The following is an 18,673-nucleotide window of genomic DNA, read 5'->3' on the forward strand; positions in this document are numbered from 1 at the left end:
AGGAGGCTGGAATTGAACCCGGTACACCTCTGCACTGCGAGGTCGACGCGCTAACCACTGGACCACCGGGCCGCCCTACATAAAAACACAGGAACAAAGTATTTGTGTGTTGACACCTCCGCTGCTCACTGGAGGTGACAAAACGGAACAAACCGAACATAATGACACATTGACAATTTTGTGGCGAATACTGCGGCTGGCGTCTGATTCGCCTTTACTGCACGTTGTTTTCCCTTTACGCCCCCCCCCCCCCCGGCCCCCCCAGCTGCCCCACTCGAGTCAGACGGACAAGTCATGCATGCGCACGATGCCACAGCTCTGAAGGCAGCAAAGCAGCGTCGCGCGGCAGAGTGCAGCAGCTGTGCGCTTGCTGTCCACGCCAGCAAAAGCGGGAGGGGCCGCGGGCAGCTCCGCATATATTAACCGACACCGGAGGGGGGGTGTGGTAGTAGCATCGCAGGCGGAAGGAAGGACGACGATGGTGGCGGTGCAAGCGTCCCCCAATTTGTCTCCGTCGCCCGAGTGGATCTGCTGTCTGGACAAGAGGTGGGTGGGTGGGTACGACGTCCGACGTCAACCGCCGAGGCGTGGATCGAGCTGTGCCATGCTTCCTCTTGCCACCCCTTGAGGGGGCCCGATTCATTGAACCGAAACGGAGTGATCGATCACAACCGCGTGTTCTTCAATGCGCCTTTCTTCGCGGCTCCAATTGCTGTTTGAATATATTGTCAGACATGGCAAAGCCGGATGTGCAGCCCACACGTTTTCCAGATATTCTGCTTTCGTGATGCGTCTACGGCGAGGCGGAGCGTACCGCACTGCACACGTTGCTGCGCGATGCACATGTTTTTATTAGGACCGGGACAAAATCTCAAACGCGTGCATCTTGAACATTTTCCTGCACCTTTTTTTCTACTGTCAGCATTGTTTTATTGAGATTAGCCTTTGCTGACACTCTCGAGATCAGGAGCACCCAGCCGTTCTGTTTCCCGTTGACGTTGCTGAATTGGCATTTTTTTTAAAAAAAGAAGGAAGTAGCGAGGAACGATGAGCACGAATCGCTGGAGGTTGGCCATACCTTGAATGAAAGAAAGGAAGCGAGGCAGGCACCCCACAGCGCTCACACCCACGCATACCCGACACACCTCGCCATGACTCGTCCCCATGTTACCAGTAGCAACGTGAGCCAACCATCTTGTCATCATCATCACCTGGGTAGAAGATGCATATCGAAATCCAGCTGCGACAGACAAGAGGAAAAAGAAAATCATTCATCCATCCAATAAGTTTTTGATATCTAAATCCATTTCGAAAACAAAAACTACATTGCATGCTTGGAAAAGTAACTTTCACCATAATTGCCGCGAAAAATGTCTGTTTTCATATTTCTCAATGAATATTGTTCTCGAGCCACTGACCCCCACCGAGCGGATATTCCTGGCTTGAAATTTTGGTCCCGGCACGTCCATGATTTATAACCTCGGGAGGAGGAAGCCAGAATTTGTGCCAGCGAAGTTTTTTTTTTTTTTTTTACATGTAAAATTGCAACCTCCTCCTTTGACTTTATTTGAATTCCAAAGCATGTGAAATGACTGCAATTCATCGTGGCGTTGAAGTCGCAGTCCTCCCCGGGCGGCGGCCAACAGACGGCGTTGAGGGCGGGCTCGCTCGTCAGATTAGATTGGACTGGATCTCATTGTGCTCCTCACTCATTCACCTCTTATTCAATCACAATCCGGCAGTGTGCGTTCGGGAGCATTTCATCTACGCTAACCGTTGATGCGCTCCCGTGAACAATAATGATGGAGGAAGTCAACGACCAGACTTCAGAGGTTGAAATGTGACCTTCTCCCATATATCGACTGTCCACAGACATTAATTGCAAGTGGGTGTCAAATAGGAGAAGTTTTGTGGCCTCAGGGCGGGGAGGGCGGGGAGTTGTTGTCATTGTCGATACCGCGCAGCTCTGCACACATTTCAACGCTGCACCATACCGATTGTCATCGGGAATTCAATTTGCGAATGGCAAATTGGAATGATGTGCGACTTTCTTTTTTCCCCACGACTGTTTATACCGATTTAGTATTCAGTGTTGTTGTTTGCAGTTTCGCAGATTTGTGGTGGCACAGATGGTTGTTGCAAGAGGCCAGCGAGGCCCCCGCTACGTGTTGCAGATCAGTCTGTGTTTGCGTTTCAAGTGTTTGCCATTTGTGCTTGGCTGCCTCGGATGAACTAAAGTCGCCGTGTGGGTGACCCATAACAATGTAAGCAAAGAAAAAAAAGGAAAGAAAGAAAGACGGCGCTTTTATGAGAAGCGGAATCTGAGGCGGTTCAAGGAAGGAGACACGTCGCGAGATGAATCGTGAAGCTCTCGGGTCACATTCGTCTCACACTCAAGGGGGGAGGCGGCAGATTGCTTTGGACAGTCACGCGGAGCAACGGAAGAACGGGACGATGACCTGGAAAAGGACGAGCGGACGCGTCGTGTGCTGTTAACGAGGCGAAAGTCACTGACGGATGATACGATAGAATAGAATACATGCTGATTGATGTAGTGCTTTCACAACAGTGGCATGATGATGCCATCCTGACTCCTGATGGATGGGTGAAGTGTGATGCTGGTACGAGCCCCCTTTGACCCCGAGAAGTCAAGCGGCCCGTCTCCTTAAACGCCTCCACCTGTCTAAACCGTTAACCCCCCCCCCCGTCTCCGCTGAGATGCGTTGCTCTGGATGTGCACTGAGGACACAATCCGGAGGGTGTTGCGAGGGTGAGTCACAGATGTTAAAAATAAAAAGATACGCCTGCGACGTCCCTGAGCTCACGGCAGATGTTGCATGACTGGAAGGTCAATCTCGGCGGGATTTTTGAGATCTGCAAGTAGCTCCCTTGAGGACGGAGGACAAACAACTGCTCGGGGACGCAAATGCGCCGTGTGTGAAATGGGGAAAATCACAAATGCGCCCGAGAGCTCTTTTAGCAGACATTAACGGAGGGGAGAGCGTGTGAGCTTGTGTTCGTGGTAGGTAGTAATGGATGCAGGCAAACATTTGGAGTGCTTGAGGGATAGAAAGCCCCCCCCCCCCGCACTCCTCTTCTTGCTTGATATAAAGAAGAGTGGAGATTAGTGGAAGAAGAGGGAATGATGGAGGCGAAGCGATTTTAAGTCCAACAGTGGTGCTTCCTGTATGAGCGCACACATGCATGGATGAGTCACTCGCGAGACCAAAAAAAAAAAAAGTGAATGGATGACGTCGTGTGTGTATCGCTTTGGCTCCGTGTCGTTTAGTCACCACATTGTTGAACAGAACGCTGGCGCTCTCTAATCAAACTTGAGTGTGATCTCAGGTCTCGACGAGATGTCTTGCGCTCTGAATTAAGAGCATTAGAAATAGAAGCAGGACTAAATGAGATCCTACATCAACACCCCCTGGGAGGTCTGGGGTTGAGAAGGAACGCCCGCAGCTCCCCTCCTGTTTCAGCTCAGACAATTTTTTTTTGGGGGGGGGGGGGTTGTGTGCCCAAGTTGCGGTCAATTTAACCCTTTCATGCACCAATAATGATTACCTGTAACCTGCGCGCAGGAATGGGTCTCTCCTGTGTATTAAACAGGTTACCTCATGACATGCAGAAAAGAAATCGTGTTGCGGGGAGATCGTCCAAAAGTCATTTTTAACGTTTAATCGCTCGTCTTTTCCGCTTAGGCCCTCGGAGCGCTCGGGAGAGGATGTGGATATTATTCTGACCAGACTGAAAGAGGTTAAAGCCTTCACCAAGTTTCCACCTCCACTCTTGGTGCAAATCTGCACCTGTGCCTTCTATGAATGTCTGGAGAAAGGCATTACACGTACGTAAGCAGTCATCCTATAACCCCCCCCCCCAAAAAAAATCCCCCAATCATGATGAAAATGCCTTTCTGTAAGCCCGATGGCATATTTAACCAAGGAAAAATGTAATTTAGCCCCCAAAGTGTGTTGCCAAACACCATTTATTGAATCAATCAATCTTTTTCCAGTAATCCCCGAATGTCAGATGTCAACAAATTTTTATTTCGACTGCCGTACTTTTTGTAAGTCCTACTACAGTGTTTCGACAGGGAGACATTGGCACCAGTTGGTATGCGGTGCTGTCCGGTTCTCTGGACGTCAAAGTGTCCGAAACCGCTAACCACCAGGTAAAATCCGAATGTGAATTTTCACATTCATAATTAGTGTTCTCTTTTTTTTTTTTAACAATGTAAGCTTCCATTATATATTTTTTGCCTGCAGGTGCTGCTCTTATTCTTGAACTTGTGTTTTATTCTTAAATGTTGAATAATTTGCATTAAAAAATACATGTACATATATGTGCATGTATGTGTATATGTACTTCATTTCAATGATGTTTAATGTACAGCATGCGTATGTGATTTAAAAAAAACATTTTCAAAGCTCTGAGAAATTACATTAGAATTTTGTCATTATGTCTTGTGTTGAATATTTCTTCAAATTGATTTTTTCAAATCAATTTTACAATAAGGCTCTCACGTGACAAAAGGTAGTGAAAAAAAAGTGACGCACCGTGAGTATTTTCTGTACGGGTAGAGGACCGACACCTGAGGAAAGAGTAAGAGGATTTGTTCCGGTAAAAGGCCAAGATAACAAAGCGCGGCCTTTTTGAATGGTCGTTTTCAAGAACGCAGCCCACTTGGTGGCCTAGATTCGGTGTCTATATTTGAAATGTCAGTTTGGACGGCTCTCAATAGCATTCAGGATCATTTCAGAGTACAAAATGACGATTGCGTGCCTCTCGGCTTTCCAATTACATCCAGCACCTCGAGATGTTTCTGCAAAAATCACATTTTCTGTCCTTCATGTGTGACTGCATTGACATGAATTGCCGCTTATTAATTTTTCTGATTGCTGTGGTGTTGCATCTCAATGTTGTCACAAAGTCGACACTTTTGTTCGTGTCAAAACCGTGTCGTGTTTTTTTTTTTTCCTGTCTGTAGGATGCGGTCACCATCTGTACTCTGGGGATCGGGACAGCATTTGGGGAGTCCATCCTGGACAACACGCCACGTCACGCTACCATCATCAGCAGAGAGACCAGTGAGCTGCTTCGAATTGAACAGAGGGAGTTCAAGACCCTCTGGGAGGTGAGATCGTGAGAGCGCATGTGTCCAAAATGCTCGCGGAAGCATTTCTTTGGACTAAAGATGTTCAGACAAGCTTGCACTGCTTTTTTTCCCTCTATAACCACAAGAGGGCTGTCCATCAAAACCCTTTTAGGTGCTCCTGGCGCTGACGGATCCACACATCCAATGACATCTCACTTTTAGAATGTCATTCAGCAGAATGCAGATCTCTTCTGAAATTTGGGTCTGCCCTTGCCTTAACACTATAACACATAACACATATACTGCAATACAAGTGAACAAAAAACCTGTATGTGTATACAAATGTAAATGTGACGGGGGTCACAACTGTGATGGTCTCGAGTTCCACGTCGCTGCCGCCTCAAGAACACCAGACACTGGGAGATGGCTTTTCTCTCTTTTTTTATTGCTTGCAACACAGTATGGCGGGAGGGATTGGGGCTTTTCAGTCTCAAAAATAACCTGTGACTTCCCTAGTAGCTCTGCCTGAACTCAACATCATCCATAACAAAACAAAATATACAACATAGGTGATCGTATATTAACTATTTACAAAAAGGGGAGGGGGGACGCACATACACTGGTATTTACGTGATGCCGCTGAACGCATCACAGGCAGCAGAACGGCTGCGCCATGTACAATAATGACGGCCGCGACGAACCGCGGGCATACGCCAGCCACACAAACAGCCAAATTGAAAACGACACGAAAAACTATATACAGTACAACCAAAAGGAAGCAAACATTACCTGCAACACAGCATGGCGGGAGGGATAGGTGAAGTCTCGGGGCTTTTCAGTCTCAAAAATAACTACACAACACAAAAAAAAGCAGCCGTTACCTCAATGGATAAAAACTTTCATTCGACAAAAATTAAATTAAATAACGACACACAAAGCAATGTGGACTCGGAACAAATCAGGGAACTAATTAAATACACAGCGCCGTAGAAAAAGGAAAAACAACGTGAAATATTGTAATTAAACTAGAAATGAATCCGAAGCGTCAATGAAACCTGACCTACGATGTGACTTCCCCGGTAGCTCTGCCTGAGCTATGGCGGGAAGCTGCTGCCATATTGTGCGCTGTTGCGTCACTTCCGTCACAATTTAATAAACGCAATATATCACTCCGTTACACATGAACTGTATATATATATATATATATATATATATATATATATATATATGCAGCATATGTCGCAGCATAAAATTATTTATCCTGAAACCACAGTCGCAGTCCTGAAACAATGTGAATTATTTTTAATTTATTGCTCACTGTTGATAGCGAGGCTTTCAGTAAGTTCGAATAGAAAAACAAACCCCTACACATTCCATATCCCTTTGGATGAAAATGTTTTTCTTTTTTGTTGCCCATGCCTCTCCATATCCTCTCCACAAATTAGTAGCAGGCTGCTTCCTGCAGGCCTCCTTGCTGAGGTTTGGCCTCCCCCAAGGCTTCACCATTCACAAGGTCGCTTGTCCTTGGCGGAGCAGCTGCTCTCTCACTAAATTCACGGTTACGATTCAAGAGGCTGCAAGTGGCGATTCTGCGTGTTTATTTTGTTATTTTGCACCTTCTAAAGCACAGTTGTCAAACTCATTTTTCTGTTTCGGGCCACATTGTTGTTGAAGGCCATTATGACTGTGAGACCAGATAATAATTGCCCTATCATATTATTTCATATGCATAAAAACTGATGGTTAGCAAGGTTTCAAATCAAGGAAAAAAGGTTTGTTCATTTTTTAAGTGGTTGCTACCACTTTTTTTTAAGTGGTAGCAAAGAATCAATGCAGTTTTTCACATTTTGGAGACATAAAGTCACTATTAGCTTTAGTGGGCCACATCATGGCGCGGTGGGCTGAATCAGCCCTAGGGCCTGAGGTTTGACACCTGTATTCTACTCTCTCACCTTGTATGTTTTTCACTCCATGATATGCATGTGGTCTTCCGATGGGCAGTAGTGGACATCGTGGTGATTTTTTTTTGTCATTGATGTAAAAGAAGTGCTTCAGTATTTTTATGAGCATTGTCCAAATTTGCTCCGCTGGATCAAGATGTTATCAAGTTGGTCATAAGAATGTCTCGTTTAGAGCTTGTATCGCAAGTGTTTGTCCGCTAAAGTGCACTTACCGAGTTCCCTCCTGTGCCGCCTATTTTAGGCCATAAAGCAAGAATCGCAGCCCGAGGTTGTGTTCGTTTCAATGTCATTCACGTCGTTGCAAAAAGGCTCTTTGTGTTTCCTGTGCGCCTGTTTTCACAAAACAGGATGAAAGCAGTCATGGGTTTTGTTTGAAGACGGGAGTAAAAGAAACCAACACTGAGCAGAAACGACAAGAGCGCAGTTGTTTCTGTCATGCTTGACTCAAATCCACGTTTTGATATGGACCCAGACTTATTTACTTCTTTATTTATGTACATCTATCTCCCTCACATCCTCCCTTTTCTTTCTTCTCTTTTTTCGTTTTTTCTCCTTGCCTCTGGCTCCATCCTCCTCAACCTCATTACTCCTTTTCTTTCCCCTTCACCCTCCGGAGTAGCGCGGTAACAGAAAAACTCGGATCACTGTGGTAACCTGGGAGGGAAAAGTGGTCTGGTTCTTGGCTTGGTCGGAGAGTGGTAGAGAGAGAGAGAGAGAGAGAGAGAGACAGGCGAGCAGCTCGTGGAGTGTACGATGCAATCAGGCGGTGTGCGTGAGTCGTAAAGGAACACAGGGCAGCTATTGGGGGGGGTGCGGTGTCCCAGTTTTCCCACTTTTAGATCAAATTAGGCTGTTTATTCAGGTAAGTCTGAATTATTGACTAATATTATAGTTGTCGTTTTTTTGTCATTTTGTTTATGCTTGTTCCAGTCCCACAAAAATGTGTTTTGCACTTTTGGGATTGTTTGCCAGTTTTTTTTTCTTTCTTTCTGTTTGTGTGTATTTCTGTGCAGAGGCTCTGACAGGTGCTGCCTCTGTTTGTGTGCACGTGTGCTCGGGATACATGTGTTGCTTGGAAATGACCTTCTGAAAGGAGCAGCGACAGATTCAGGCTCACTTACCTGATGGATTTTTTTTTTTTTCCGTTCCGAAGTCTACATGCAAGAACAATTTGAGGCCTTAAAAAAAATATTGACGCATTTCAACCGAATCATACTGTATGCTAATAGTTCCGCATCGAAACGGTCTCCGGCTGTACAAAGGGCTTTGTTTTCCCATAGTGGCGTCTGTGTGTGTCTGTTTTTCAATGCGACGGACGGATGGATGATGATGCATAGCAGAGGAAGCGCTCCAAATCTGGTTGGGATCCATACGATGGGGCATTTTAAGTTTCAATTGGGCTATCTGTTGCATTCATCATCTTTGATGTACCCACCGTATATGTAAATGGCCATGTTATGCAATCGTGCGGAAGCGACGTTCTTATTTGTTTGTTGGCGAACCAAATGTAATGTGATGTGCTTACGTGTGTTTGGATTTGCAGAAGCATCGTCAGAGCTTGGCTGGACTGTTGGCCCCTCCATATGGAGCAATGGAGAGTGGATCCAACAATGACAGTGAGTCAACTCGCAGATAAGACTGACGTGCTTCCTTACTGCACCCGGTTGTGAGATGGTGATGTTGTCCCGTTCAAAATCCAGGGGACCTTGAGATCCAAGTTTAATTCCTTCCGTTATCATCCTCCTAACTGAAAACACTCACATTTCAAATCGTCTTTGCCCATCGAGATGAATTAAAATGCGATTTATACGTCCCGGCTCAAAATGCAAAAAATGGAATGCAAATAAATGGAGGCGATTTTGCATCAATTCAGTGGACATGGTGCTGCCCCTTCTGTTGTGCACGTTTTGGACAGCTGGGGGCAGTATATGGTTGTACTGTCGCGAGTTACTCTTAAATTACAGCAATATTAGTTGTTCTTCACAGAGGAGGACTATTAATACAGGCCTCTAAGTATTCCTATTACCCATCTACATGAACTGCCCCACCGTTTGTGCTCAAATATCCGTTGCTGAATGTGTTAGAAATCCACGGCATCAATACTTTTCATTTGCCCATCTAAGATGTTTCCTATTATGCGTGCACAAAGTTATGTCCTTGTTTTAAATACACAACGTGTAATTCGTGTAATGTTTCCGTTGACAGTAAATTTCAAACGGGAGTCGCAATAAATGGCACCATGCCTCTTTTTGTTGACTCTCAAACTTCTGCTTGTTTTCTGCTTTCCTGTTTAAAAACAAAAACAAAAAACATTTAAAAAATCAGCCAACCCCACTTCTGAATATGGTTTTCTCCTCAGGACTTGCCGACAAAGACAAGATGAACTCGGACTCTGCAAACAAAACTCACAATAAGGTAACTATTCAATATGTTTCGGGCTTCTCGTCTGCGAGGAGCACCCGATCCATATAATTAAATCCATTCAGAGAAATGATGACTTCCCCAAAGGCAAATATGTTCCTTCCACATTTTACAAACACAATTGTTTGTGTCCAAAGGATTATAGATGGACATTTTACCGTGTGCAAAAATAGAAATGTCGTGTACCGCCGCATACTTTCATGTCTGTGAATGAACAAGCATGCCAGAATAGTGGCCCGTGTGTGTGTGTGTGTGTGTGTGTGTGTGTGTGTGTGTGTTCAATGAGCAGAGAGACAAGCGATGACTCACTACTCTGATCCTCTGTAGTTATGCTAATACTAGTTAATGCATGCACACGGAAGAAAGATCCTATCGGGCCAATTAGTGCACCTTCCTTTGTTGCTTTGAAGCGAGCTGCACTGAGCGCACACACATCTGCCCCCTTTAGATGCAGATGTGAACTGGGCACATTTATTTTCATTTTTTGTGTATCTACATACATGCATAGCACACGCAGGACAGCTACGATCTCGGAATACTTAGAACAGGACTATTTAATTTGTGGACACGTCCGAGTGTACGTATGCTAAGATACGAGTGAAGCGGTTCACATTTCATCTACTTTCATGTTTTGAATTAGCATTTCATTTTTTTGGAGCAGATGGTTGGTAAAAAAATGAATGACGGTTTCATTTCCCGTGCCTTTCTGGTGTTGTGTTAGATGCCCACGGAAAAGCTCCAGAGAGCGGGTAAGGTTCTCCGCAACGCCATCCTCTCCAGAGCCCCTCACATGATCCGAGACCGGAAATATCACCTCAAGACGTACAGGTGATGCTATTCAACATCTGTCCGACTTTTTTCAGAATTTTTATTATTATTTTTTTTCTCTCTCACGCCGTGTCAATTTGTATCGCAGACAATGCTGCGTAGGCACAGAACTTGTGGACTGGCTGGTGCTGCAGAGTGCATGCGTTCTTACTCGTTCCCATGCTGTTGGCATGTGGCAGGCACTGCTTGAAGATCAGGTGCTGAATCACGGTAGCCAACAACTTCTCATTCTCTCTTACTTAAAAAAAAATAAAAAAATAGCGCTTATTCACTGGCTAATAACACATACTTGAATCAATTGGACATTTTATGTTGAATCAGAGTGCTTTTTTTTTTTTTTTTTGGCGTTCCGGTTCCCTCTGAAGTGGACCAGGAACTGGGTTTCCAGGACAAGTACCTGTTCTACCGCTTTCTCGACGACGAGGAGGAGGACACGCCGCTGCCGAGCGAGGAAGAGAAGCGAGAAAGTGAAGAGGAACTGCCGGAGACCATCCTTTTCCTCGCTCAGATTGGACCGGATGCGCTGCTGCGCATGATCCTCAGGAAGTCGTGAGGAACACGAACGACGTCTTCTGCATGATATGCGCCAATTTGCAACCTTTTTTACGCTACAGTACATGTCAATCACTCATTCCACTTCCTTTGATGGCGACTTTAACATAACGGTTGGCTAAGAGGCGACAGCTTGCATGACATCTTCATGGTGGTTAATTGTGGTGACTGCCCTCTGACTGTACGTGTGTGCGTGCGCAGGCCCGGTCAGAGGACAGGCGATGACCTCGAGATCATCTATGACGAGTTGCTTCACATCAAGGCCTTAGCTCACCTCTCCAACACTGTGAGTCAACCACCGCGCTTCATTGGGATAAAAAAAAAAAAAAAGAAAAACAAAAAGCACGGAACAGAGTTTGGATGCGTCATTTCGCTCACAAAATGAGGACTGTAAGGGCTTCATGAGCACTTGTTGTGTAAGTGCACCTGAAACACTAAAAAATATGACTGGGCGGGACACCGCAAAATCCAAGAGATAGTTAAAAAAAATGTAAAAGCTTTTATCTGACTGTCGCTAAAGCAGTCAGACTTCAGTTGAAGTCCTGACGGTCATAATGTTCAAGTCTGAGGTCCTTAAAAAAAAAAAATTGCAACTAAGGCGGCCCGGTAGTCCAGTGGTTAGCACGTGGGCTTCACAGTGCAGAGGTACCGGGTTCGATTCCAGCTCCGGCCTCCCTGTGTGGAGTTTGCATGTTCTCCCCGGGCCTGCGTGGGTTTTCTCCGGGTGCTCCGGTTTCCTCCCACATTCCAAAAACATGCGTGGCAGGCTGATTGAACACTCTAAATTGTCCCTAGGTGTGAGTGTGAGTGCGAATGGTTGTTCGTCTCTGTGTGCCCTGCGATTGGCTGGCAACCGATTCAGGGTGTCCCCCGCCTACTGCCCAAAGACGGCTGGGATAGGCTCCAGCAACCCCCGCGACCCTAGTGAGGATCAAGCGGCTCGGAAGATGAATGAAAGGATGAATTGCAACTAGTTTTTCTGTCTGCATGATTGTGGCCTGCTTCCTTTTATTGTGCGCAACAAAAAATATACAATAAAATCATAAATAAATCAATATAGACAGTAGCAAGTACACTGAGTTTTCCCTAGAGGGCTCTTGGTCAGTGTAGTATCTTAAATAAAAAAACAAAAACAAAACACCCCCACCTCCAATTTACGATGTTCCTCTGATGTGCCGCTAAACAAAGCCAATGTGTTCTCCCTTGTAGGTGAAGCGGGAACTGGCCAGCGTCGTTATCTTCGAGTCGCACGCAAAAGCCGGAACTGTGTGTAGGTCTTGACTTTGCCTCCAGACTCCAATTCCTTCTCCTTTTCGCGACGTGCCTTCAAGCCAATGCGCAATTGCGTTGTTGCGTCCCTCTGCAGTGTTCAACCAAGGAGAAGAGGGCACCTCATGGTACATCATCCAGAAGGGCTCCGTGAATGTGGTTATCTACGGCAAGGTGGGTGAAATACTTAACACATCACTCCCGTTTTAACAGCGGAAGCAGACAAGCGGAGGCTCGAAATTTTGCAAACCCGTGTGTGTGTGTGTGTGTGTGTGTGTGTGTGTGTGTGTGTGTGTGTGTGTGTGTGTGTGTGTGTGTCAGGGGGTGGTGTGCACACTCCACGAAAGCGACGACTTCGGAAAGTTGGCCCTGGTTACAGATTCACCTCGCGCTGCCTCCATTGTCTTAAGAGAGGACAACTGCCACTTCCTTCGTGTGGACAAGGAGGATTTCAACAGGATTCTCAGGGTACGCGGATGGAAAAAATCCAGTTTGATTCAGGATTCTTTGGAAATGTGCTAAAATGAGATGTGCCCTAATTGGGGGGTGGGGGTGAGGGGTGGGGGGTTGGGAACACAACTAGTGGTTCTGTTTCTTGCTCAAGGTCACCCGGGTAAGGTAGCAGACTCTGGATTGCATTAACAGGAGCATCACGCTCGGCGGCTCATGTTAGCATGTCCCTCGTCGCGCGTTTCAAATATGCTAGCGAATGGTGTTGTGGTCTTAATTGCAGGACGTGGAGGCCAACACTGTGCGTTTGAAAGAGCACGAGCAAGCTGTGCTGGTCTTGGAAAAGAGTCCTCGAGCCTCCACCCTGGGAAGCATTAAGTATACATGTTTTTTTTTTTTTTTTTAAAGAAAGAAATACATACACAATGTCACCATTGGTTAGCATGGAAGAGTTGGAATTTATCATCATAATCGTTTTTTTTTTGGTGCAGGTACACTGTGATCTCAGGCACTCCGCAGAAGATTCTTGAGCACTTTTTGGAGACCATGAGAATGGACATACATCACAGTGAACCAGGTTGCCAAACAAAACACAAATACACACACACAGATAAATGGCCTCACAAGCCGGATTCTATTGATTCGCTTTCCTCTTCCCTGCCCTCGGATTCTTCCTCATTTTCGCTCTGTATTTCTTCTTGTCTCAGACCCGGCGGTGGACGATTTTGTCCTCATGCACTGCGTCTTCATGCCCAACAGCCAGCTGTGCCCTCTACTCATGGCCCAATATCCTTTTCGGCTTTCGCCTCTGTGGTGCAGTTTTTTTTTTTTGTTTTTTGTTTTTTTTGGGGGGGTGTTGGTGATATCTTTAACCCAGTGTGCACCTACCATGCGGCCTCCCCGCCCGGCTCCGAGCAAGAGCGCTTGGAGCACGCGCTCAACTGTAAGAGGAGGGTTCTCATTCTGGTTCTGCGCTGGGCTAACACGCACACGTTTCTCCTCCAGGAAGAGCCCGCTGCAATTTCTTTCCTCGAGGTAGCAATGGCGTGCTTTGACTTCATCAATAGTGTCCCAACGATGAGTGACCTTTTTTTTTTTTTTTTTTTTGTGCTCTGCAGGAGTTGTTTGGAAGCGTCTCAAACGATGCGCGGATGCTCAGGGCGTTGAAAGACTTGCTTCCCGACTTGGAGAAAGTTGTCAAACTGCAGTAGGTTTCCACTTGTGTATCTTAAACTGACACACGTGCCCCACTTGGATTTATTTTGTTAACACTGGATCGCCCCCTTTTTTTTTTTTTTGTAGTTCAGAGGAAGCCAAGGCCACAAAAAAGGCACGTCAATGTCAAACACATTGCCGGGAGGTGCATTGGCGGTGCTGCGTGTGCTGACTGTGGCTTTTCATTCAACAGAAGACTTTAATACGGCAGTTCAGCAACGGTGAGGAGAGGCTGCAGAAGAAACAGGCCATTAGAAATCATGATGACAGTAAGTGACTGTGAGGCAGCATTTAAAACAATCAGAAGCTTGGGTATCATCAACTTTTTTTAGTAGTAGCTATTAAGTACACTCTAAAGTCTTATCGAAATTTGTGTTATGTGGCAGTCCTATTGAAGGTGTACTGCAGTGATCACACGTACACCACCATTCGAGTTGCCGTCGCCGCGACGGGCAGGGAAGTGCTGTGTGCCGTGGCCGACAAACTTGGTTCCACTGACGAGCTCGTGCTGGTTCACCTCAGCTCGGCTGGCGGTAAGACGATAAAACTGAGACACAACACCGGCGCACGTTCTTCTCAGGAGTGATTTGATTGACGTGATGCGCTGCCAATTTGCATTGCAGAGAAACAAGTCCTGAAGCCGAATGTTGTCTCGGTGTTTTCTTCTCTGAGCATCAACGGGCGATTATTTGCCTGTGCGCGGCAGCAACTCGGTAGTCTGGTAAGTCGGGAATTATCCCCGTTGGCTTTCTATGGTCGTTTCACCCAACGGCTTCGTCTTGACAAGCGCTCACTGTTGCCATCTTGTGCCAAGGCACTATGTTGACGAGAGTTTCGGCGCTTCATTAAGACAAAAGATGTGCTCTGCCACCATCTTGGTGTCAAGCAGCTACGTTGAAAGGAGTTGAGCTTAAATTAGGCAAAAGTTTCGCTTTGGTGCCATTTTATGGCATATCAGGGCCAAGGAACTATGTTGAAATGGATTGAGGTGCTTCATTTGGGAGAAAAAGTCATTTATGGGGCATCAATCACTCACAGATTTTTTTGCTACTTGCGGCAGTAGGCTCAATTTTGTAGTTTAGTTCATAAACCTAACAATCGTTTAGGATCATCGGCGATGACCAATTTTTCTGATTTCACGATGTGATTTCAGACCCCCCTCGCAGACCAGGAGGGACCCTCGGCAGGTTCGATGTCGACTTTTGAGCTGATGAGTTCGAAGGATCTCGCTTATCAAATGACAACGTTTGACTGGGAGCTCTTCAGCTGCGTGCACGAGGTACCGCACAACGCACCACGGAAGAATATCTTGCACATTTCACTGGTTACACATATTCACCTTCTGGGTGATGACCCAAATGTGCCACAAGGGGGCACAAAAGCTCAGGTCTAAACAGAAAGGTAGTCAAGTTGCACAGTAAATGATACGGCTGTTTCATAAAGGAAGCATTCTATGGGATTTGCACACGTGAACTGATATGTCACACCATGTCCGCACAACCCACAGCACGAACTGCTCTATCACACGTTTGGCCGCCAAAGCTTCCGAAGAACCACGGCCAACCTGGACCTTTTCCTGCGAAGGTTCAACCAGGTTCAGCTCTGGGTGGTCACCGAGGTGTGCCTCTGCGGACAGCTCAGCAAGAGGGTCCAGCTCCTCAAGAAGTTTATCAAGATCGCCGCGCAGTGAGTGGGACGAACTCCTTCATATGGTCAAATCCCAGAAATGATGATTTTTGCGGTTTTGTCTCTGTGTGTAGCTGTCGGGAGTTCAAGAACCTGAATTCGTTTTTTGCCATCATCATGGGCATGAGCAACCCCGCCGTAAGCAGACTGAGTCAGACATGGGAGGTAAACACCAATTCGCGTTTGGACCTTGCCCATTTTCACCACGCGGCGAATGTTCACGTGTAACGTCTTTTGCGCTTATCAGAAGCTGCCGACCAAGTTTAAGAAGTTTTACGCCGAATTTGAGAGCATGATGGTGAGTCGCAGATTGCAAGTGAGAAGGTAGGAGTGTTCATTCGTTTATTCGTGATTGACGTTGTTGTTGTTACGTTTTATGTTCAGGACCCATCCAGAAACCATCGATCCTACCGACTAACCGTTACCAAACTTGAGCCGCCAATCATTCCTTTTATGCCCCTCCTACTGAAAGGTAGCAGTCTTGGAGACCAGATTTGGTTTAGGATCTCATCGCACTCATAATGGAAAATGTCATTGCAGATATGACTTTTACGCATGACGGCAACAAGACGTTCATCGACAGCATGGTCAATTTTGAGAAAATGGTAAGGCGCATTTCTTATTGACATACTGAATTTTGTACAACGCTCACACAAAGGACTAAAATACATTTTTAGCTTCATCCTGAAGTTCCACCCATATGCCAGATATGTTTTAATGTTTTGTTGTTTTTTTTTAAAGGCAAACGGCACTCGACAGTAAAAGCCATCCTTCTTCCCGAAACATAATTTAATAGACAGCACAGATTTACAGTTTGTGCATCATGGTTAAATTACTTCTGGTGCCAAAGTGCAGTATAATAAAGTCATGCAGACACAAATGGAGAAAAATGTCCACAAAACAAGTGTTGCGAGCCAAGTGTTGTAAAACACTGCCACCTAGATGCTGTTTATTCGCCCCATGGCCTTTCCAACTGTGTGTCAGTTTGACTTAAGCTAGCAGAAGTGTGATCAAAGTTACGTGTTGTTTTAAATACACCACATACAGTACCGTTGTCTTAGTTTTATGTTTAGTTTGACGGTACACTTCAACTGGGAATGGCATGAACACAGCTTGACACCTTTTAAAAAATTTTTTTTTAGGACTTGTTCGCTCACCGTCTCCCCAAAATGAACTGCTACAGAGCGCACAACAAACAAAACAAACAAAAAACATTATAATCATTCCAATGATGGCTAATATCTAGAAAGGAATTTGCATGCCAGGGCACGAGCACCACAGTGGTGCCTTCACTGTATCATGAAGTATGAATGAGTAGTACTGTATATATATATATTGTATGATTTAAAGTTCCAATAACATTTGGTTTCTCTCTTTATCAGCGTATGATAGCAAACACAATTCGGCAAGTGAGGCACTGTAGAAGCCAGCCTTTCAGTAAGTCTCCCCATACCCTTTTTTTTCCCCTTTGAAAGCGTTTCAAGCAGCACACAGCGCATCTCTTTCCCTCTTCTAGATCCTGACATCTGCCAACCCAACAAGAATCAGGCGGAGGTTAGAGGTTACGTCAGGAAGCTCTGCGTGATTGACAACCAGAGGGCGCTGACGCAGCTCTCCTACCGGCTGGAACCTCGGCGGACATGAGACTCCAATCTTTTCACCACCGTCGCCTTTCCTTGTGACTCCACACAAAGCGGACGTGCTAAGTAGCAACACACAAACAGTCAGTGACTTTGAAAACTCGAGGGACAAATACTGTGCCATCAAAAGGTCTCTTCCTATCGCCGTGTCTTAGCCCCGTGCCAGAATGAGGCTTAATACCATAGTAGTTGTTAAAGTTTTGGGACCTGTTAGAACTTGAATCAATATCCTGCATGACTGAACTTCATAGACTTGGTGTTCTATACAGTGGATTTCTATCAGCGTGTCCTGCAATGTTGTGCTAGCCAAATGCTCCAAATGTTCCAAAGTGAAGTATAATCGATGTTTCTTGAGCGCCATACTTACCACAGAATCGCCATTTATCCATTTATCTCAAGTTAGCGAGGACTAATCTTGGAGCTCAGTTGGGGACCGTCTCTGCCTCTCTTCCGGTAAGATCTCAGTGCTTTTTTTTTTTTTTGGTCTTGAGTTTTGACCCCCCCCCCCCCAAAAAAAAACGTGATGAGCACTATATGGTGATATAAACTTCACAGAAAGCAGCACATCATGAGGTACTTCAAGAGAGAGGCCAACAAAACCGCTAGCTAGCCTCATGCTAACATCCAATGCAAAATGTCATAGGCGGGCTAATGAAATTAGCATTGTTAGTGCGGTAGTTATTACTCATTCGGTCATAAAACAAAACAAAAATGGTCTAATTCATTGGTGTGTTTTTATTTTTTTTAATCATCTGCCAAAATGATGACTGATGACACTCTTCCTGGCGTGCGTTTCAATTCAAATAAAGCGTCCTTGAACTGTTTCGCGGCAGGTGTACCGATACAATAATATCGGCTCCTGTTTTATTGAATAGATGCTTTCCCCTAACAATCGGCCAAAATGTCTGCTAGCCGTTGACGATGTTGCTTGTTCGGATCTGTTCTAAAGCTCATCATTTCAGGACAAATCTTGCCGACGTTGGCAGTTGTATTCTCTTCCTTTTTGTTTGTTTTGTTTTATTTATTAGGTACGTGTCGGTTTTGGGTGTGATTCTGACAAGTGTGATTTATTTTTCATTTGACCGCAGGAGCTTTAAATGTGGTGTGTATCGAGAACTGCCCGGTGGCTTGCTTCCGTCATGAGCAGCTGGTTTATCTGTGCTGTACACGTGAATAAAAATCGCAAATTTAAAAGACGCCTCGACTTTGTGACATTTGTCAAGAAATTGGAGAAATATTACTTGTTATAAGCAGACTTTCAAGCAACACTCGGAATTATACGAGATTAATTGAGATGAATGTTAACCATTGAGAATTCTCCCCAATTGATCTCACCGGTCCCCTTCCGCTCAGTGATGTCAAACTGCTTTCCTGCCTGCTGATGTCACGGTGGGGCGTGGGGGCGTCATTCCTGTTGGGATGAGTAACGTACGCTGCCATGTGGATGCACAATTCGAGAGGTATCGTGGAGCATGTGTGGTAGCTTGTTGCTAACTGATTTACTGTCTGTTAGTCACGTTGTGGTCTGGGAGTTTGTGTGCGGTTCTCTGCCT

The 18,673-nt window shown here is 45.6% G+C and overlaps 1 protein-coding gene across 4 annotated transcripts; it reads left to right on the forward strand.

Moving 5' to 3' along the window:
- The first annotated feature begins 355 nt into the window (after positions 1-355).
- LOC127616138 (rap guanine nucleotide exchange factor 4-like) lies at positions 356-18,314 on the forward strand. Of its 4 annotated transcripts, none has more exons than XM_052087570.1 (30): positions 359-546; positions 3,705-3,847; positions 4,086-4,174; positions 4,991-5,137; positions 8,603-8,675; positions 9,419-9,474; positions 10,202-10,308; positions 10,397-10,518; positions 10,674-10,857; positions 11,062-11,146; positions 12,070-12,130; positions 12,227-12,303; positions 12,451-12,597; positions 12,863-12,957; positions 13,071-13,156; positions 13,287-13,365; positions 13,464-13,614; positions 13,698-13,786; positions 13,882-13,909; positions 13,988-14,063; positions 14,181-14,327; positions 14,418-14,515; positions 14,948-15,073; positions 15,302-15,480; positions 15,555-15,645; positions 15,728-15,778; positions 15,865-15,952; positions 16,021-16,085; positions 16,863-16,917; positions 16,997-18,314. In XM_052087570.1, the coding sequence occupies exons 1-30, from the start codon at positions 479-481 to the stop codon at positions 17,122-17,124; spliced, it is 2,991 nt and encodes a 996-aa protein (XP_051943530.1). In that variant the 5' UTR covers positions 359-478; the 3' UTR covers positions 17,125-18,314. The 4 variants fall into 4 exon arrangements, with proteins under 4 accessions (XP_051943533.1, XP_051943530.1, XP_051943531.1 ...); XM_052087571.1 differs by having other exon boundaries at positions 367-546; positions 4,075-4,174; XM_052087572.1 differs by lacking the exons at positions 359-546; positions 3,705-3,847; positions 4,086-4,174; positions 4,991-5,137 and adding an exon at positions 7,794-7,921.
- The last annotated feature ends 359 nt before the right edge of the window (positions 18,315-18,673 follow it).

This window comes from Hippocampus zosterae, chromosome 15 (genome assembly GCF_025434085.1).
Source record: "Hippocampus zosterae strain Florida chromosome 15, ASM2543408v3, whole genome shotgun sequence".
NCBI lineage: Eukaryota > Metazoa > Chordata > Actinopteri > Syngnathiformes > Syngnathidae > Hippocampus > Hippocampus zosterae.